General features: G+C 40.1%; 1 protein-coding gene across 3 annotated transcripts in view; it reads right to left on the reverse strand.

Moving 5' to 3' along the window:
• Window positions 1–22675, reverse strand: part of AIG1 (androgen induced 1) — a 114848-nt gene that overhangs the window by 7262 nt on the left and 84911 nt on the right. For 2 of the 3 annotated variants that reach the window (XM_015858349.3, XM_085543520.1), the window contains exon 4: window positions 4212–4327. The exons of the other annotated variant lie outside the window; for it this stretch is intronic. In XM_015858349.3, the coding sequence (XP_015713835.2) occupies window positions 4212–4327 (116 nt within the window). The remainder of the gene's footprint in view (window positions 1–4211; window positions 4328–22675) is intronic. 3 annotated transcript variants of the gene reach the window in all.

Here is a 22675-nt window from a genome sequence, read left to right on the forward strand (position 1 = left end):
ATCTGTACTGACTGTACTGTTGCTTTCACTGAAACACTTGATATAGAGGTGGAGACAGAATACAACAGTTCATAATGGCTGTGTCAGACCTATCACACCAAGGATTCACAAAGAACTGTGCTCCTGAAAGCACTGTTTTTCTTCCATCCTTCTTGTGGGTAAGATACAAATAATGCTAATGCCCTGGCCTATTTCTGCTGCTTCTACTTCTGAATCTCTCCGGTTCTAAGTAGTCCTGGCTCCAAATCTTTTCTTCTCTTTTGCATTGTCTCATCCATCACCTGCCATCAGCCTTCCACTCCGATTTGAAAGCCCATCTCCCTCTTCCCCTCCAAGTTTTTTCCATTTACTTGCATGATTTCAGCTTGACGACCTATTAGCTGCACATTTCCTTGCCCACGCTCTCTGTTAACCCTCTTTTACTTGTCTCAAGGATTTTTCATTTGGTCTTTGCCAATCGTTGATTCATCTGATCTGTACTGAATTTCTCTCCCCAATGCTCACTTGAAAAAGCATGTATGGCCCCTTCCTGACATACAGACAAACAATGCACCCTGTATAGGAGATGTGGTGGGTTTCCTACTCCATCTGTATCAATCACTTCCATACTTTTTACCCTTCTCTTCTGAATTACAATGTTTGTCCTAGTAATCCGCATTCCTACCCTTTTGCCAACATATTCTGTTTCTGATCTTCCTTTCCTTCTATGGAGAACCACTAGAGGAAATCCTACAGCAAAACTGACAGCAGCATCTCAAATTCATTACAAATTCTCAGAATGCACATTCGTTTCTTTAATTTATTCAAGAAGAATTCAGCAAACCATCCCATCTAATCTACATCTAATCTAATCTACTGAACTCTCACAAAGTCACTTAAAGATAAACTTCATTTTCAAACAAAAGTTTAAAGATACCTAAGATATATAAATAGATCTATCAAAGAATGAATCAAGTCCAAGCTTGGCACACGTGGTGACAACTCCTAGTGGATTCGAGATAGTAACAAGAGAGGAGACCAAGTCTTTTTATCACAAACACGTAGCCCAGCAGTAATGTGAGCAGCAGAGTCAGACTCTTAGGGTCTGTTTATTTGGCATCCTCAAGCACTCAAAAGCAGAGGGAACAAGAAAGCAATTTTAAATAAATGTATTCATCTCAGTTTATTTTAGGGACATATTAGGCTCTGATATTAGTTGCCATGAGGTCATTCGGATTACAAGGAGCAACACATTTCTGGCTCTTTTCTGTTCCTTGACAACCAACTCCATACACTCATTGGCAGTATTTTCTGGTAGCACTGGCACGCTCCCAGGATTTCTTAGCACAGTCTAGATTTAACAATTCAGTACAAATTATGACTTTTTCAAGCCATAGCAAATAAAGCCAATTGGTCTTTCCCATCTTATCCCATGGCTTAGATCCTTAAAGTCCATGTATGGAGTGCAACAGGCAATGCAGGTCTGTGAATGCTGTGCCTGGGGACAGTTCCTTGAAAGCAATACAGAGTTCTCTTTCACAGACTGTGCATGAGCTAAGTGTGCCTGTCCAAAATGCTCTCCTGACTGAAGGGATAGAATAATAAATAAATAAGGTAGAAAAAACAGAAAAAGTTTTTACTCTTTAACTCTTCAAGATCAAATAATACATATAATGCATCTCTGAATACTGTTTAGGTGATATCAAGCTATTTACCTATGCTCTTCTAACTTATGTAATTCTATTCAGAATTGTTTTCCTGCTTTCTCATTTATCAGATATACATAATAAAAACTCCCTATTTCACTGTCCCTTCCATACAAGAAAGATGCAGCCACTCATGAGACAAACCAGAAGCTCTACCTTTCTAGACTTGGAAAAAAAAATGCATTAACATAATGCATATGCCCTTATAGCACAAAATGAGACTTGATACGTAAATTGTGCAGTACAGTAAGGTTTCACCTGTGGCAGGGAGAGCTCAAAATTCAGTGGTGAAACACTGAAGACATATGATTAGCAACTTTCTCAATTTTATATTGAGAGAGCTTCAGAAAAAACAGTTACTGCTGAGGGAAAAATGACACAGCAGACCTCTGACTTCGAGGTAAAAAGACATAAATGAACTATGCACCAACAGGGGATCCAAGGGCAAAAAAAGACACAAAGGAAGGAAGCTCCAAAAAGCAGCATGTAACTAGGTCATCTGCAGGTGTCATCTCATTCTAATACACCATGCTAACCTTGAGGGGTCTAAAGTGTACAAGGGCAAAAAAACCTAATTATATAATTACAAATTCTCTAAATGATTATGGTAATTAATTCTGTGGTTATTTAGCAGTAGGAGGATTGTGAACACTAGCTGTGAAATGTAAGCACACTCTGAGATGGATTAAAAAAATACTCTTTTCATAGTTTCTCTTGGTTTCCCCAACCTGTGAACACCAGATACGCTGTATTTATCTCAATGAACCAGGACTTAGATTGCAGTTTCAGCCAAGTCTTAGATAGAGGCTTCAATAACATTGCAGGCTGAAGATGCAGAACTTGAGGACAATGGCACTGTGAAGCCTCTGTCTCCCTCTGGTCTTTCCCAGAAGACGACTAGAATCTCTTTCAAAAACATGAAAGGAGGAAAGGACTGTAATCGCAAATTTTAGCAAGATGACCTTTAGGTAGAATAAACCAATGTCTCACACCATTTTCTGAGGAATTACAACTTGGAAGAAGGTAAATTGCTTGAGAGCAGGCCTTCCATTAAGCAAAAGCAAAGGTTGATGACAGTAGCCTGTAACTGAATATCTGCTTAGTAGTTAAGTATCTTAATGCTGAATCTTTTCCCTCTGCTTTATTTGTCCTAAAATTTCCTTTCACATTATACTTATAGGTGTAGAATGTAGATACACTGTAATAGATGGGATCAAGGCACAGGAGTATCAGGTTGATAGTGTAACAGTTTCTTAGAAGACTTTAATACCCCTCTGGTTTTACTTCACTTGCAGACTAGCCTGCTTCAGTTTTCTGTTTTACTGAGTGCTATCCCACGTGCCTAATCAGGTGATTGTGAGAAAACAGGCACTATCACTAGGTCAGATCATATGCACAACAACTCATCCTATCTCTAGGCACCTTTGGGGGAAGGTGGTAAATAAACAGCTGTTATGAATTACCATATATGAGTTAAATGAACACCCTTTGTCCTGAATAAATCATTACATCCTTTTATGCGTGAGACTGTCCTTATCTTAAAATTGCAAGCATTATTCTTATTTAAGAAGGGTATCTGTCTGTAAATGTAAATGGCAGAATAACTAGCGACTTGGGACACAGCATCCCACTTCAGCTGGATTACCATCCTTTTACGATTACTTGATGTGTGTTGATGTGTATGAACAACAGCTTCTCTTTCACTGGACCAAATGGAAACACTGCATAGTTGAAGACTGTTTTCCTTTCTCATTAGTCAGATCTTGACTTGGTCAAAAAAATTGTATTATCTACAGTTTTGGAAAACATCCTCTGAGTTGAGGGAACGTTGTTGTGATGAGAGAAGAATTAAACAGGAGGTCACAAAATGTATGCAGAAAAGATAGAGGATATGCAGCATCAAAAGAGCATTGTTAGCAAAACAAAGGTTTAGTGAAAAATGAAATGTCAGAATGACCGAAGTAGATTCCCTTTGTCACATAAGTCACAATTTAATGTTGCATCAGAAGGGTCATTGCTGTTTTGTTTTTTCACAAGCACTTGCATTTTTTTAAAATAAACTGCAACATTTGGATTACCAGCTTGTTCTGCAATCAGTTTTACAGAAAGAATTTATGAACTAGTAAAAGAAAAAAAGACAGCATTCTATCTGTTCTGTTGCCGTGTAAACACTAATGCAGGAAATCATTTGCCTATTCTCAATTTTATTTGATAGAACAAACCCCCAAGCAATAAAACTAAGGTCCAAGAAAAACATTTAGCTTGAAAAAAAAGGTCAAAAAATGTACTCTTGGAAAGACCACTGCTTACATGGGATTGTTCAACAAATTCCTGTTGTGTGAGGTTTGGCATATACTTTCTAAAAATATAAGCATCTGGGGAAACCAGACAAAGCCCAGGTCTTGGACCAAACGAGGCATGCAGCGTGAATCTGTTAGTGATTATATCCATAATGAAATATGTGCCCAAATTTAGCAGTACAAAACCCCCAATACGATTTGAAAACACAGCATGTACAGCCCTTACCATAAAATATAGCCAACAGCGAAGGTGCACACTGCAGCCAGTCCACAGCTCCTGCTGGGATACTGATGATGTGTTGTTCTCATCTCGATTAATATAAAGGGCAAAACTGTTGTATGCTAAAAAACAAAACAACAGGGGAAAAACAGGTGATACAAATGATTCTCATTGCTGTTCCATGCTAGTTTTGGAATAAGAAACTTATTAATAAAAAACGTAATGCTGATTTCTTGATGGTTAGCAAGAAAAGGTAAAATGACTATAAAGCAGGTCAATAACCCAAGTGCTTAATATTGCTTCTCTAACACACAATTATTTGAGATGGCAGAGGAAAACTCAGTGAGCAGAACATGCTTTTCATACTGGCCAAGAATACAAGGAGAATGTTCACTATGTGGGAACAGGATGTGGCATGAAGGAACATGTCCTAAAGGAGATGTGCCCCTGTCCCAGCTCAGCCCTGCAATAGCTCTGTGATCTTTGCCATATCACTTTAGTTATTTTGACCATTTAACATAAGATGCAATGCGCTTGATTTTCAGAAGCTCTAGGCACAAACAATGCTGAATGAATGAATATAAACGGAGATGTTCAATGCTTCTGAGAATTAGGCTTAAATGTATCTCAGTCTGGGGTCTTGAAAGCAGGACATATTTTCAAGTGATAGCCTCAATACCTTTGTTTCTCCATCTGTAAGGCAGGAACAGTTACCTTTTCCAGAAAAGTATTGTGAATCTTAATTTGTTAGTTGTTGTGCAAAATGGCTTTAGATTCCCAAGTGAAATGTATGAAAGCCTGTTTTAGTTTCAGCTGCGACAGAATTACCTTGTTCAGACTGTCTAGTATGATGCTATATTTTGGTTCTAGGAGAAAACCAACGTTGATAACACATTGACATTTATATTTACTGAAGTGTTCCACAGAGCCAAGGCCATTTGCAGCAAAGGGCCAAAGAAGCTGGGAGGGAACAGAATTAGGACAGCCAACTTAAACTGGCCAAAGGGATATTCTATACTATATGACATCAAATGGAAGGAGTTTTGAAGGGGGTGAGAGTTCATTTCTCTTCTACTGTTTGTGGGGCTAACTGGACATTAGTTGGGGGTGCTGAGCAATTGCTTGTGTGTCACTTGTTACATACATTGATACATACATACATATTTGTTGTAATTATTATTTTCTCTGTTGTGGTAAATATTTCTATGTCAACCCACATGTTCTTCATTGTTTTTCTTGATTCTCTCCCCCATCCCACTGGGAAGAGGGAGAGTGAATGAATGACTGTGTGGTGCTCAGCCGCCTGCAGGGTTAAACCACAACAAAGCCAAAGCTATATAAGCCTTTTTCAGCCACTTGTCTTTATTCAGCTGTGAAAGTCCTTATTTTGTCATTTTTCCGTACACATTTCCTACACTGCCCCTTCTGAGAAGGTCTGTTCATCCAATTAATGTCAGCAGAAAGAAAAATTACATGTAGCCTGCCCCAACACTTGACATCTAGATCTCAAAGTGCTGGCAAGCATGAAAATATACATCAGCACAAGCATGTCATGAAATAAACCCCATAATTTCTGAATATACAGCTCATCTATAACTGGCATTATTGGGGTGTCCAAAAACATCCTGCTTGTGCCACCCTGGACCCACATTGTGGCTGGAAAAGGTTTTGGCTTGTGTTGGCCGTGACCTGCCATTAAATGTTATATGGGTGCATATAATTCTGGGGGGCGATGGAGGGCTGGACTGGTGAGTCTGTAGTAGTTACAAGAAGAAGGCAGGATGCACATGGGATAGAAATATCCTTGAATGATAACAGATTCAAATGAGAGGAAACAGAGTGGGGTACTGAGACTTTAATGAGCATGGAGAAGGAAGAGTTGTTTGGCTGGGAAATGATAAGATGATGGAAGTGCTCTGGCTCACAGATGTAACACAATTTGAATTGGGTATCTGCTCTGATTTTCAATACATTTGTAATTAATGACTGGCATTTGGAGAATGTCAGGTGGATAATACAGCAGTTAGGGGAGCTTTCAATACTTTCATCTTTTAACAACTTCTCCCACTCCCGTCCCTCTAAACAGCATAGAACAGCATCAATGGAATGCATGGATATTCTACAAGGGGTCAGAGACAGAGGTGCCACTATTAGAGAGGTCTATTGACTGTGCAGTACCTTCAGACTCCATTAAATGGGGCAGACGTCAATGCAAGACCTTGTCACAGAGTCATCTAGATCAATCTATGTCCATGACAGGTGGGCAGTAGGCCTGTGGGCCCCCTGACCCCCAAAAATGGGACGGGAAAAGGGGAAGGGGTAGGGAGATGGGAACTGGGCTCAAGGAAACAAACAGAGCAGCAACAATGATCTAAGGAGGAAAACTTATTTTACTAACTATGATATTGGAATGCAAGATAACACAATATAATACAATCTAATTGAAACTGAGACTGATAAATCAAGTAAAATAAGAGAGTTTTCTGAAGACTGAGAAGCCTACTTAGCAATTGAAGGCACACGGCTTGGAAGCACACCCACACCCGCTGCCAGGCAGTGAGAGAGAGAGCCAATGTCACTTCCATCACGTGTTTCCCTCTCCGACTGTGAGGTCCTCTGGGACATGTAGTTCTCTGTGCTCCACATGATGTCATGATGTGGAATGCCAATAGCAAAAATTACAAAACCATGACAGACCTGAAGATTTACTTCTAAGCTTGTGCATCTGGATAATAGAAGTCTCTAGACAGAGAACAATAACTCAGGCATTGCTTCCAAAGCCACACAGCACAAGGCTGCTCAAATGTCTCCTGCTCTGGCTCCACAGCCTCTTCAGAGGTGCAAACAGAAAATGACAATGACTTTCAAATCCCCAAATCACCCTTGATAACTCTTGTATTGAGTATTCTTGTGACCCAGTCACTTAGTCTTAACTGCTCTTAACATGCACGATGATTGCAGAGCTTCTGAACTGCATTTCACAGCTGAAATGTTTGTCACTTTAGATACTTCTTGCTGATGTGCTCTTCACTGATGATAACAACTCAACAGCTCGCCAATCAAAAAATAGTTAAAATAATTTCACTAACAGCTGTCTAATCCTGAATTCTTTTCTTCTTTCCCTTATTTTGTGGTTATATAATCAAATAGGTCATTATTTTCTTAAATTCTGCCCTTTTTGAAAGGTAAGGAAGAAAAGAGGATAATGAGCTATAGCACTGAAGAGTTCACGTACAAAATGCTGTCAAAAAGCACAGTGCAATCACAAGTGAGAGGATTAAAAACAGAGACATGTATCTTTAATGTTAATGAGTTACAGCAAATGCAGGTCCTACCTGCAAACACCGCAGTTATAAAAATCCACACTTCAGTTCAAGCAGTTCTAGTGAAACTGCCACTTAAAAAACCTACTGCAGATTCTTTACACAAAATTCAAGAAAGATTAAAATTCCTTTTCCTACATTTCATCTCCTCCAAAAACCTTAATTTAAAAAACACAATATTTTGCAAGCAGGAACACCTACTGTCAAACAGAACCATCTCCAAACACTCTGGAGCTGTAAGCATAAAAAAAAGAATCAGATTGATCCTGGACAAAGGCCTATGAAAGGTGAGTAGGGCTTTCCTAGGTGAGACCCACCAGGAGCAGGACAGCTGCAGAAGGCCAGAAATGCCACATCCTCTATCTTTTTTGCCACTTGATTTCTAAACAAACTTGGACAGCTGGAAGCAGATGATTACAGAGAAAATAGCATTGATGCATCCTCGTTCTGTTTGCTAAAGATAATGAAATGTTGACCAAGGATGCCCTCTCTGCTCTGCTTGAAAGGCACATTCATTAAAGTAGTTCTAAAATATGCCCCCTCCTTCACATTTATATATGCGCCAAACGACACATTAGACTAGAAAGTCACATTAGAAATAGGCAGCATAGCTGAAGTATTGGCTTGACAAACTGAAATTTGATTGAGGACTGCACTTCCCCATTCTAGGAGTGTACTGCAACAGGTAGCTGAAAGAAGGGATTTTATGCAAATGAAGTGCATTAAGAATGAGTTCTGTAATAATCTTTAGACAAATTAAATTCTTGCTCTTGAAAGCCTAATTGTATGCTTTATCTTCCAACTAGCAAGTGCTGCTTTTTTTAACACTGTTTTCATCAGTACTTTGCCTAGCCTTTTCTCCTCCTCTAGCTATGCTTTGCAGAGAACTTTGAAGCTTTTTAAAAGGTGAGAAATTAACTGTTTTGTGTATCTATCCATCCTTGGCAGAACCCATGGCAGTGAGATCTTCCCACTTACTCACCCAGTTGAAGACTGTCCAGAATTACCCTTAAGACCAGAATCCATAGGGTGCTATCGTTTCCTTCTTTTTCTGAGTTCCCAACCAGATTGTGTTGTTACATAGCTGTTGCATGTCAGAGTGAGTGAAGCAACCCATCTGCATCTCCTTACTGCCAAGGAGTTTGCGCAACACCTTGGGATTAAAGGCTTTATGGAAATACTCAACAAAATAACCTGTGCCCCTTCCTCTTAATTTAAAATCACAACTAATGTACTAATCCTAGAAATCATTACCAGTAGACCTAAAAACATCCACTGTTGTAATTAGCACCATTTGTAGTTTAATAGCAGTAATAAAGCTGCTTTTTTCTGCATGCTCCTGTTGGAGTAAATTGGAGAAACAGATCAGAAAGTAGTAAAACAAGAGGCATGATCATGATTTACTTGTTGAGAAACTTCTGTGAAAGGAACAGCTGGCAAGTGAGTATTTATGTGTCAGCTGAAGGATCATACCTTCCACCAAGGCAGCCTAATCCATAAAGAGAGCAGCAGGATATCAGAACTAGGTGCATAATAAATTGGAATCCTTGAGTGAGTCCAAATCCTTCTTAGAAGGAAAGCACTGGTAGCACTTTTCCTTTTACAAATGAGAAATTATGACTACTAACTGAGACACACTGATGCACAGGATGCACTCCAAGGCAGCCACAGACAACTCATTTATTATTATTGTAGGTTGGAGAGAGGAAGAAGTATTCACTGATCTAAACAAAGACTAATATCATATTATGCCACAAAACACACAAGAGTCAGAGATAAGCCTTGGTAATCAATCAATATAAGAGTGTTGAGATCTTTGAAAAGAACACTAAAACTTCCTTTTCAGTGCTACCTCCCCTTTCTCTTTTCTGTAGATAAATACAGTGGGCCTGGTATATCTTACTTAACCTGACTTGTATAATTCTATCCACACATGCCTAATGTTGACAGGTTTGTTCTCCCTGTTTCTGACACAGGCAATATATACTACATAATGAAACAGCACTGTCGGTCTGATCTCACCCCTGTGAATGTATTAGTGACAAGGAGGTTATATATAAGTGTTTATCTATAGAATTTCCTCACTGAGGCACTTCAGCACCCCAAAAGTGTTATAGATTCATCCTGCACTTTAGGGTCAGGATATCCGTTTTGCAGAAAGGGCAGACAGATGGAAAGCACTGCTCAAGGTCACACAGGGTAGCTATGGAGGAATGGAGGAACTCATATTATTGCTCAGGTCCAGTCCAGGACATCAGCCTTATTTTCTTTACCTCTGTATAATTCAATATGACTGCTTTCAATGCATATCACATACCCAGACATAATTAAAGCACATATAAAGTACAATGTCATATAAGTCACCTCTTTGCTGGGATCCCTTAGTTGGACTTTCTGTTCCTTCAGTGATATGCTCAAGCTCCCTACCCAGCTCCCAGCTGCATGCCCCACATTACGCTTTACAGTCTTTTATAACACAAAGGCAACCGACACAGCTCAGCTTCTGTGCACTCAGCTGTAGCTGAGCAAACTGAATGAGCCCCAGTTTACTTTCAACCTCAAGTCCTTATTTCTGCCACAAATCACTAGAAAAAAAATGTGCCATTAAGACTGGCAGTATTAGGCAAATTATTTTTCTACATATTTTGTTCAGCTTATTTGCCTCTTACCGGTTAAACCATTTGCCCTGGAACTCCTTAAACTATCTATCATTTGCAAAAAGGTTTATCCAGGCAAAGAAGTATTTCCTTGTCTCTTACAATTATCAGTGAAATCAATGTTTATAGGTATATACACAGATTGATGTGTATTACAAAGATTTAATTTGCATTAATGATTGCTGGCTGTTTATGCAGGTCATGCTGAAGAAGAGCTAGTAAATTCATTAAGCCTCATGTATTCCTAGCACAAATGTCACTAAAGAAAGCTTGCAGATGTACTTCAGCAATGGTTTAGAACAATTTTATTCATATGGAAAATAGTATTCCTCTTCTTGAAAAGCCAGCTCCTTCCATATCACGAGATCAATTACACAGGACTCAAAAGGAAAAAATAATTTGAATCAAGATGCTCTCTAAATCTCTTTAATTGACTTGAAAAGTTTATCTATAAATTAAATGTGCTGCATCATATTTCAGTGTTTGGCCTTCTCCCACAGCCAGCACTATGGCTTTCACAGAAGGATATTTTTGGCATCATGATAGCAAAAGGATTCTCTTTGTAACCTGAAGACATTGGACTTTGAGTCTGTCTCTGGTCCAGGACCGAATATTGCTTGTCCTGGGCTTGAGGCCAGTGTAATTTGGGGGAAGAAATTCCACATTTGGGAAAATCAAGAATCCATTTTTTGGCAACTTCTTTTTCAAATGGTGGTTCTTTGATGCTATTCAGAAATTTAAAATCTTGGAAGTGGTTACTGAAGGAGCTGGATTTATTGGGTGTTGTGCAGGTGAGGTAGCCAAAGGTCACATTTTGGTCTTTCTCATGGTAACTGCAACTTATCTGCAACTTGATTCAGATGGTGAGGGAGGCACTGGCATGTGCTGGAGTGCTGGGAAGTGAGGTGGGTTTGCAGGGAAGGCATGAGATGGGACCCTGCACTTATTGGGGGACAGAAAGTATGGCTGGAAACCTTGTTAAGAGGATAGTGAGTCTGTGCAGGAGGGTGGGAAAAGACCGACAGAGGTACATCCCTGCCTGAGTGTCCCCTGGAGCTGCAAAGGAGGCACTTCAGCAACAAGACCAGGGAGCACCCTGAACTAAGGTTTTCTGTCACAAAACCACATTGATGTTCCCTTCTTATTTCAGTCTATATGACATTATTTAGGAGAACCACTGCACTTCAAATGCAATTAGTCCTAAATGCTATTGTTCATGTTAAAATAATAGTTTGATTGATAGTAAAAGCCTATGCACCATAGTAAAAGCAGCAGTGTCAGACACAAAGGCATTACAAAATCTATAGGCTGACCCTTTAAAACCTGGCTTGAACCATTGCTCTTGACTTTTGAGACTGGTTACAATAGCACTTCATGCAAAAAGCATTAGGTTAACACTGGATCAGGCAATGTTGCCAAACACACCCTGGCATAATTAATCAAGAATATTTCAAAACCAGATCACCTCCAAGAGGTTATTGATTTCCTGTCACAACACGTTTTCCTTATGAGGTGCTACAATGCTATGGATCTGAGATGTGCTGGCATGTATTTTTCAGTGACTAAGGCTTGATCTATCTTCCTGGACTCCTGCCACCAGTGCACTGACATCTGCAACTACTCATGTTTGACAGTCTCATGTTTGAGCTATGTGGCTTCCAAGTTGGACGGGATTAGTATAGGAGACTTTCTGAATACTTCAAATGTAATTGAAAGCAGATAAATACAAGGGTCTCAAGAGGGTGGCACACTTTGTACAAATGGTATCACATTAAATCACATATACACATGCTTAGAATGAGAAAGATTGCAGTGTTAACCAGTACAGCATGCAAGAAAGTGTTTGTCCCTGTTCTAAAATATGTGTAAATCCTGATAATGTCCCATCTTTCAGAACTCCAAATATGCTGCATGGCTGCAGCGTGGTTTGAACAAGCATGCAGATGTACACATTTGCAGGAGAAGATGAATCTAAGTGGAGACTGGCAGGTGTTTTGCCTTTCCTTTGGGCTTGAACTAAGGCACTCAAAGTCTTCTGCAAGCCATCCCTGCTATATGATAAGAGCTGAAGACAACCGTACATCACATAACCTTAAGATTATACTGTCATTGTATAAAATGTCAGTAAATAAGAAATATTTTCTGTTAAAGCAAAATTTAACTGCATTCTTTACACAAAGCATATTTTTATTCACCCATTTTTCTTGGTGAATGTGGAATATTTCTCATGAATGTCCTCATCTCTAAAAGTATGCTTGTACATTCTGAATACTGAAAGATAGAGGACATAAATAAAACCAATGTTAACACCACTGTACAGTTTATCTTTTACATTTCCTTTCTTTTTCAGATTTTGAATTCTGCAAAAACAAGCAATCTCACTTCAATAAAGATAATGCAGAGCTCGATACTCTCTTCTAATGGGAAACTGACTGCTGTTTCCTGCTGTCAAATGCTGATCTGAGGATGACAATGATCAGAAGCACCAAAGGACTGTTATATCGAACACAGGTGATATCTAAGGGCTGTAAGACAATCAGGTTGCAGTGGACCTGTGGAACCCACAGTATTAAAGCTATTCGTTTTTCTGTGTTGTCTTGCAAAATCTGGCCTGGCCTCTTCTGTTCACCTTAACCTTGATATGTGTGGTTCTGCTTCCTTCCCTCACTGCCTCCAGACAGGCTGCTCTCACTAAATAATCTGCATGCATTTTCTATCTCAGATGTGGAAAGGGAGGAGCTAGAGATGAGATGCAGTTCTACCAGTTTATAGCATTCTTCCTAGCAAGAAGAGAAACAGAAGTGGCACACGTGTAAAGGTCCGTGGTAGATGAGGGGAAGAGGCTGCATGTGGACGAGTGGTCCTGCTCAATGTAGTGTGAGAAGTTTTACGGTTTGGTGATAACTGCAGTATTGTGATGCATTCTTCCAGTATCAGAAATCTAACCCATATTCCCCCTACTGCTACAGGGATTCAAGACAGAACTTCCTTTGCAGCGCCTGCTCATACAATCATAAAATGAGGCAGCTGTAAAGTTCTGGTTCTCTGGGATGTAAGCAGGAAAGGAGAACTGAGCTGCCTTGACCTACAGGAAAAGTCCCCACTGTGCACTTCAGAAATTCTTTTTGTTCAGACCCAAGCTATTTTCTAAGTACAACAGCCCTGTAATTGTTACCATTTTGTAGCTCAGGACCAGAGAGGTGGTAGGAGGGCATCAGTTCTGCTTGCAGTTTCCTCATAATTAATGATTACACTGCAAGTGATTGTATGTTTGAGTTGGAAGACAATGGGAGAGATGCCTTTCAGGTGGGAATAGACTGGCCAGTCACAAGATGCGTGTCATGTTACCTCTAAATTTGTTTTGTTGCAGCTAAAATACAGTGTAAGAACTGTAGAGTAAAGCCTGACAAACACAAATGACTGCTACAGATATTTGTTGAAGAGACAGATCAATAAACTTGACATGCCAAACTACTAGTTACACAAGGGTCTTCTAGTGAAGAATAGCACCTGATGGGAAAGGGAAAGCACATTTGATTAAGAGCACCCTAGCTTCACAGTAGCAATGTTTTTCATGTGGAGGCCAGTAAGATTGACCTTGCTGCTAATGGAAGGACAAGAGAACCCAACTGAGGTGCTGGTGTGGGAACCAGAGTGGCTGGTAGGATGGGCATGGGAGGCGAGATAAGATGACCTGTTGAAAAAAACAGGTTAGTCAAGAAAGGCTGGTTAAAACCTCCATGTTCAGAACAAGAGCAGCAGCCACAGGCACCTCAGCTGCACAAGCTGAAAGACATACCTGGATCTGCACCGAGCTAGAACAACAAAGTATGAAGAGTACATGGTGGAGAATCACAGAATTGCTCAGGTTGGGAAAGACCCTAAAGATCATCAAGTCCAACCACAACCTAACCGTACTACCCTAACTCTAACAACCCTCTGCTAAATCATGTCCTTGAGCACCACATCCAAACAGCTCTTAAACACATTCAGGGACAGTGACTCAACCCCCTCCCTAGGGAGCCTATTCCAGCACTTAACAACCCTTTCGGTAAAGAAGTGTTACCTGATATCCAACCTAAACTTACCCTGGGCAAATTGAGGCCATTTCCCCTCATCCTGTCACCAGTGAGAAGTGACCAACCCCGCTCCCACTGTAAGCACCTTTCAGATACTGGAAGAGAGCAATAAGGTCTCCCCTCAGCCTCCTTCTCCCCAGATTAAACTGCCCCGGCTCCTTTAGTCTCTCCTCACAGGGCTGATTTTCCAAGCCCTTCACAAGCCTTGTTGCCCTTCTTTGGATCTGCTCCAGCATATCAATGTCCTTTCTGTACTGAGGTGCCCAAAACACAGTACTCAAAGTGAGGCTTCACCAATGCTGAGTACAGGGGCAGGATTCCTTCCCTAGTCTCATCCAGGCCTGACAAGGAAGACTGAGTTAAGGGCAGTGCAAAGGCATGCCTTGAGGAGAATACTTACCTAATGCTTTTGAATTATTATCACTAGCTTCCTGATATTACATGTTTGTTTTTTAATCTCACCAGTAAGGATGCCATTGCTTTAAACCCTGGAGCCACTGCCTTCAAGTAGCTAAGTACTGCTTACTAGGGACATGCACATGTGTAATTCACTTCTGCAAGTATCTGTGTGGGGTCTTGACCCAGTATTATTTTCATCAAAAGCAACAAAATGATTGAATCTGGCCCATTTTACTGGCAACAGCACTTGATAAATGGGTTACATGACGTAGGTTGATGTTAGACTATGAACTTTGGTCCTTTTGTTCCTCCTCCTTTGCTGCAGCTACAGCACATTCTTAGTGTGCTACTACACACTGCAAAAGTGTTGACTGGTATTAATATTTTAATTACTTGATCTTATAACCTACGAAACTATGGGGTCTTTTTGTTTAGGAATCTTTTTAGCCCTAAACCAACTTCTTAAAGCTCTCCATTCTAAAATAAAATTAAAACATAGAGAAAAGATTGGCACATGGATAAAATGGCTAAGACCTGCTGAACTACTACAGAATGTCTCAAAGCTATACTATGGTACTTTGATAAATCCTAAACTTCAGACAGGAAACTGCAGTACATGCATAACACTGCCTTATTATCTAAGGAATAAGTTACCATTTTACCATGTTGCCATTTTACTACAAACAAAAAAGCAAAACAAAGCCAAAAAACTCAGACCTTTCAACAAATAGAGGCAAGGAGCACATTGAGAGCCTAGATAACCCCCAGTCACTATGTGATCTGCAGGGATTACCATAATATAAATCCTTATGATGCAGGTGTATTTCACTTTTATTAACAATTAGAACTTTAGATTGTCACTATGCTCTATAAAAAATTCCATTTAACCTTTACTTCATTTCTGCAGTAAGGAAAACAAAATATATGTAAAAACACTTTCTCAGCAAAGAAATGCACAAAGAGAATCCTGTCTACAGCAGAGGAAAAGAAAATCCATGATGGATTTTGTTCTGGAATGTGACTGGGCCCAGCCCACATCACCACACCTCTTGGATGTCAGGAGGCCACAATCAAGAGTCCTGGTGTGAGGTCCACAGCTACACCAGGGCTTGAAGGTACTGACCTCATACATCCGTGGCAGCAGAAGAAAATCACATGGAGAAAATCCAACAGTTAAAACACCCAATGAAAGCACATTATTTAAAACAGTTTTATCAAGTATGAGTGCATCTGTCTCTGTAAATGTCAATGTAGACATGCTAGAGGAAACACAAAAAAGCCAGAGGAATATCTGGGCTGTTGCCGGATAAATTTATTCTTGTTCTGACCTCTCCCTGCTGTTGAAAGCAGAGAGCAGCTGGGAATTAAAACTAATGGACATCAGCTCCAGGGCAACTTCAGATACGGCCATGAACGTAAGCCCAGGGTTTGCAGTATGCATCCCAGCAACTCGTGTGATTGGGATTCAAGGATTCATGGCATGCTTTTAGCTAGGCATATCTTTGGAAGCAGAAAGGATGTAACAGTAGGTTAGGGAGAGAGGCAGATCACTACAGTACTTGAGAAGGAGTTCCTGGAGTGCTTCCAGCCTCCCCTTCCTAGGCAAAGTCATAACACATTGAGAAATAACCACAAGACTGAAAAAGCTAATAGAAACTGGTGCTTTGGTATCCTTCTCCAGCAATACTGGTGGATGACCTCATGGTGGCTATGGATGTACCACAAACCTTAGTGCCTTCTGCACAGCCATTCACTCCCACACAAGAGCAGGGAACCTGGCAAACAGCACCCCGTCTCTAATACTCCTGTAAGGCAGGGAAACACTGGCTGTGTTTTTAAAGAGAACGAAGTTATCAAAACTGTAAGTGATTTGCACACATTAAATAAGTGCCAACACTAAGAACTGCCCCCTTGATCCTTCAGGAAACCACCTCTATCAATCGCTCCCCTTCATCAAGCTAGAAGAAAGCTGTCCAACTCTGCCCAGGGGAGTGAGGCAGAGCAGCTCTCTCAACTGAGGGCAGGTGCTGGTGGCCTGGGGGCCATTTATTAAGGAACTCTCTAATGTATTTCCACCAGTGTATGTTACAGGTGATGGATTGTTTTGTTGTGTTTGGTTTTCTTTTTTGCCAAAGAGTGGGGAGTTCTTCTCACTCTGCACCTGGGAGAGGCCAGCAGCTCCTCTAACCAGTAAATTCAAACCTGAGAGCTAATACAAAAATCTGTTTTTGAGACATGAAAGCAATGTGGATTTAGGTGTTTTTTTTTTTTAATCTTGAAAGAAAAAAATATTAAAAAAAAAAACAACACCCAAACATTCTGGTTTTTTTGCTTTAAAATAAAAACAAATAATTAAAGCATTTATTTGATTTCAACTGAAAAGCCATTTTTCATTAAATAGTAGCCTGAATTTAATGCATGACCGGTGCTGGTGGTGAAATAATTGAACAATAATACTGAAAAAATGTCCCAGTGGCTACTAGAATTCCTGCATCTAGTGGGACTGAAATACAGTTTAAATAGGAGAAAATATTTGGAAGACCTTGCTAAAAGTCATTTTTCATCAAAGACATTAGCACTCTATTTGTCAAAGCATTCAGAAAGCTCCTTAATTCTACTGGATTCATTGCTAACACTGCTGCCTATGGTGGGACGGTAATAATCTCCCATTCAATAAGAAGCCACATTCTTTCATTTTGGGTGAGGATTTGCAAATGGCAGTCAATTCATTCATTTATATATTCCAGATGTATTTAATAGCCTTCAAGCTACTTGGGACTGAAAATGGGGAAACAAAAAATAGATTAACTAGAATATGGCAACAGTTTTCAGTACATTATACCATGCTTTCTGTCCTCTAGGGAGTCTTAAATCACTTCAACCACCGTTTTGGTCCCTTGGTGGTACTGAGAGTAGGGAAACCTCTAGCCCTGAATTCATTTGGGAAGAGCCATTATTACCTGACTTTTACCTGTCTTTCCCCTACCAAACTCTCATTACCTCTCCTCTTTCAGCCTCATATTGTCTGGGTGCCGCACTACTCCTCTATTTGCACTTGTGCAGCATGGTGAAAGCACTGGTATTAACACGAGCTTTATCACTGGAAGGTTCCGTCTGGCCTTTTGTGGGGACTACATTCCCTGGCTCATCCTTCAGAGACAGCTCTGCTCCAGAACCTGCTACAAGTGAAGCTGCCTCATCATTCACAGCCACAGCAAGAAGCAGAATTTCTAGACACAGGGTAGCTATTAAGTTCTCCTAGGAAGAAAGCTCATGAAAGCTGGAAAAGAAGCATTCTTGGTTAAGAATGCTCAGGATTAAAACCTGCACTGAGAGGAAATTAAATGGGCCTAATCACTGGCATTTTTAACACTGTGAAAGCCAGTATTCTCCCTGTCTTGCAAGGACAATTAGGAAAATAATAATAATAATAATAATAATAATAACAACAATAATAATAATAAAGGAAACAGTGGTGAAAAACAAAGAAGCCAAATCTACCAAGCACCCTAAGCTCAGGGAACATAAAAGCAGGGAGGCAAAGTGCAGAATCCATCTTAAGAGGCAGTTCTCACTATTAATACAGCACAAACTATTTATGCACCCTGCTTACTTCTCAATGAGAGATGGGCAAGCTACCTTTCATCTCAAGCAGGCGTGAACGAGGCAAAAGCATACAGATAGACAGAGCAGATGGAGAACATATGAGTCAAAGCATGCTCTGTAAACAGAAGTTACAGAAGAGGATAGGTGGAATAGAACTACTTCTTATTAAGTGCTCTAAGCCTCTCCTTAGGAGCCTATTCCTTTAGTATTAGGAAACAGTCCTTGCAAGGAACTGCAAAATATTTGTTTAACCGATTACTTACTGACATAAGGTTTGAGAATCCACACTATAAGATGAAAGTTCAGCACTGATAATGATGTTTGTGTAGGATGTATCTTAGCCTGGAGGCTGACACAGTCTGAATATGTAACATATGAGCTGTGCATTTCCAAGTGAAGATAGACAGCTTTCCAGCATTTTCTCATTTCAATTTCAGCTTTTCATTCTCCCTTAATCTCTTCTTAAGGAAGAATGAAAGATGAGGAAAGTTCCTGGATATCACTTCTTTTCTTTTTTGCCATCAGTGATATGAAAAAGAGAAAACAGGAGAAAGATAAAATGAGAAGAAGAAAACCCATAATGGTAAGAGTCCAAAGTGCTGAAGTTTAAGTTTTGATGTAAAGTCAGACATTTAAACAACAATTATGAAAAACAAAAGTTTCCTCCTGAACACAGAGATTTTTTTTGGTCAGAAATAACTTTTAAGCATTAAGTTTTAGAAACCTTTCAACTGTGAAGTGCTATCAGCACAAATGTTAGAAATTCAAACAAGTTACATAATATACTTAAATTATAACGATCACATGTACACACATTAGTATATCTTATCTATATAAAACTCCTAGCATTTACAGCTAAGAATTCAGCAATCTTAAAATGTCAAGCATCTGCAAAATAACATATTTTGTTGTTTTCACCATAAGCACATATGTATAAGAACTATGCAGATTGTCTTAAAATCCTGATAAAGTATTTTGGTTTCTAGAACGACTCTAGCAGGAGGAAATCTGCTCTAAGTTTTTATTATGTTTTACTACCCTGTAAACATACATGTCTCCTGACAGGTCAGCAGTTCTTGAGGCTTCCACACAAAGACGAAGTCCTCTAAGATTCACTCTGCTTTCCTTCCTCTCTCCTCATGTTTGAATTCTGACAGGATGAGTTAATTTCGAGTCAGTGTTGCTATATTTTACCTGCCTGAAGAATGGCCAGCAGAGTGGGCCTGTTTTATTTCCTTCAAAGTAATGTTGCCGTACTATTATATTGCATTTGATAGCTGATGGACTCTTACAGTCCATACAGAACTGAAAACAACCAGCCTCTCTATGGCTCAAATACTCTTTTTTCACAATGACTGGATTACCTAAACCACTTAGATAACCTTGGTGCAGTTTAGATATACAAGAGAATTTAGTATAACCACTGTTTTCTGCCAAATGTTATTTTTAACACTTCCTCCTATGAATCCTAAATCACTTTTTGTTATTCATCTCACTAACCATTCATAGATGAATGGCAATTGCTGAATGTCTTAGAAATAACACCTTGAAAATGTCATTCAAATCAATTTTTTTAACAGCATGAGAGGCTAGAAGGTAATTTACACTTCTTTCATAATAATATTCTATAAGAGGTTCTGTAGTCATCTGCCTTCCTCTGCCTCCTCCAAAAGTAAAGGATTATAAATTCATTCTCATTTAGTGCAGCCAAATGGAACAGGCTGAGAAAAACACTACAGACAGAATATACTATGAAGACTGGTAAGCTGTGAGAAAAACCACCTCCACCACTGCCCCTAAATTAACCTGCTCCCTTCACTCACCAGGCGCTGAAGGATTCTGTAATGCAAACCTGGAAAGTTTCCTCCCTTCCACATAGAGCAATCTGTACACAGCCAGCAGCTCCACAACCATCCAAGCCCACACCTTGAATGTTGCCTCCCTCTAACAAGATCTCAGAGCTCTGCTTTAGTCTCCCCAGATGACCCCTACATATGAATAAATCCAGCCAGGGTCCTTCTTTCTGACAATTCCAGTGGTGTACACTTCTTAAGGGTTCAGTGAAACTCTCCTGAGTCTCAGATGCCAAGACAATATTGCAGCTCTGCCCTGACTCTAAAATAAGTACAGATTCAAGGCTTGCCACTGGGGCAAACAGATTAGAGATGCTATAGCTAAATGGCTGCTTTGTCATTTCAAGTGTCAACTGAGGAATGAGAAGATATCAGCTAAGAAGCTGATAATGTTACATCAGTCCCGCATCAGACCTTTGAGATCAGTTTCTGGAATTGGTAACATGTCCCCAAAGCATCCTAAATCAAAGCAAGGGAGAAGAATGAGTGAAGCAACCAAAGCCAAACCACCTCTTTTCAAAGTCTACTTAAACTACTGAGAGCAGGCATAAAAAATCCTACATCTTTCCACTAATCAGACATGCAGACCAGGTGCCTTCCTGTAAGTCAGTTACTTTCAGACAAAACCTCTGATAAATCTTTCTGCTAAGGGTGGACCCACTTTTTAGCATGATATTTGAACCTAAGCTCTTTGCTTCTTGTGACTTCATAGGAAGGTTGCTGGCACCACACAGCCAAGGACACTGAAGCTCCTCTCAAGGTGGGTGCTGCACAATCTCTCTCTCTTCACATACAGAACAGCCTGCACTCACCATGAGCCTCAGCCTTGCAGGATTTTTGTGGAGATGGCAAAAAATCTGCTGTATTTCAGCGCACCCCTAGCTCTCCTTGTTGGAAAAGTTCAGTGCTTTTTCCGTTTGAGAAAAGATTACTCTTCCCTTCCATCACGCCTGGAAGAAAAAATGCTGAGTTGCAGGCCAAAAAGCTCAAATTGAACACCTCTGAATTCTGTTCTTCAGCACTGTCCACAATGATTTTGATAGTTTCCAAAAAAGGCTTTGTGAGCACACTTCATGCTCGCCTGGTAATTCACCCCATTACTGCAGCTCATCTACCAGCACTGCTGAGCATGAGCATCACTCATGGAAGACATACCCTACACAGAAAGGAAAATTCTCCTGTGCTGAGTTTCTGGGCCACTGCAGGGACATCTGTGACCCTCAGCTAGGTCAAGGAAGCTTTGGAGCTGCCTGGGATGGAAGTGAAGCTTTCACCCTTTCCTGATTTATCAGGAATAATTTTTAAAGTGAACAGTTCATGATGTTCAAAGGTTTGGACCCACTTGTAAAAGCAGTAGAAAATGTAAACCTGCTGTGGTGCTGCCTAGCAGCACTGAAGCTATTGAACTACTCATGCGGTCTGTGCTTCTGTCCCATTGGAGAACATTTCCTGTTAAAAGTATTTTTGGCATGGCTGCTTCATTCTGGGCAGGAAGCAGAAAGTCAGTGCACACTTTAACAATCAATTTGCTAAAGAGCACCCCACAAATCAGGTCCCATCTATCTGTTTGCCTTCACATTTCTGCTGGAGCCTCTATAATTAATTTAAACAGACATAAGCACTTCTTCTCCGCTCCTTTTTGATGCTAGTTATTCCAACACGCAGTGCTCTGAATCTGCAGCAATTTCAAAGGCTTCCGCTCCCTACACAGAGCAGAGCAGCTGCAAGAACAGTTCTTTGAAGAGGAAATGGCACCCAATGGGACTGGCAAGCGGCTGTGAGCTGAGCTCACAACAGCCCCCAAAGTCCTCAGGAGCATCTGAGGACATCAAAAGAGGAAAGATCCTGGCGGGAAGAAGTCTGAAGAGCTAATTTAAAAGACTAACTCCATCCCTGGAGCTTTCTTCTTGTAAGCACTGTGTCTGAGTGGAATTGTCTTCCTCATACTTGGCTCAGATGATCCCACTCACACTGAAAGTCTGGAAATACAAGGCTACACAAGGGGGGTGGTGGCATTCCTTGTATACTTATTAAATTACAAATATATGCAATACACATAAGTCTACATAAAAATGTATTCCTGAATATTATTAAAACAATTTTGTTAATATTAATTGATATTACTTAATATAAATAAGGAAACTACCATATTTCAAAGTGATCGTTCATGGTGCCTCATGCATGTCTAACTAACCAGACAGACAGATCTCAACTAAACTGTACTTTTATGATGTCTGGCAAATACATTCCTGCTATTGACAACACAGCACATACTTTCCTCCTATCCTACTTAAGAAATGTACAGAAAAATGTTGTACCTTTGTTTCATACACATAAGTTTGGGCAAATGTACCAATATCCTTTGTCTCCTGAAAGTGTTTAAAACCAGTGATTTATGGTTGAACTTAGTAACTGATGTAAATTTCAGGAGCTAATTTAACAGGCTTAAGACTGAATGACAGTGCATTCAGTGAAGCCCTATGGCCCACACCACGCCTGCAGGACTACCACAGCTGAAATACAGTTCGAAGAGAGGTCAGTTTTAGTGGCAGG

The sequence above is a fragment of the Coturnix japonica genome, chromosome 3, assembly GCF_054131305.1.
Source record: "Coturnix japonica strain WE chromosome 3, WE-NBRP24, whole genome shotgun sequence".
Classification (NCBI taxonomy): Eukaryota; Metazoa; Chordata; class Aves; order Galliformes; family Phasianidae; genus Coturnix; species Coturnix japonica.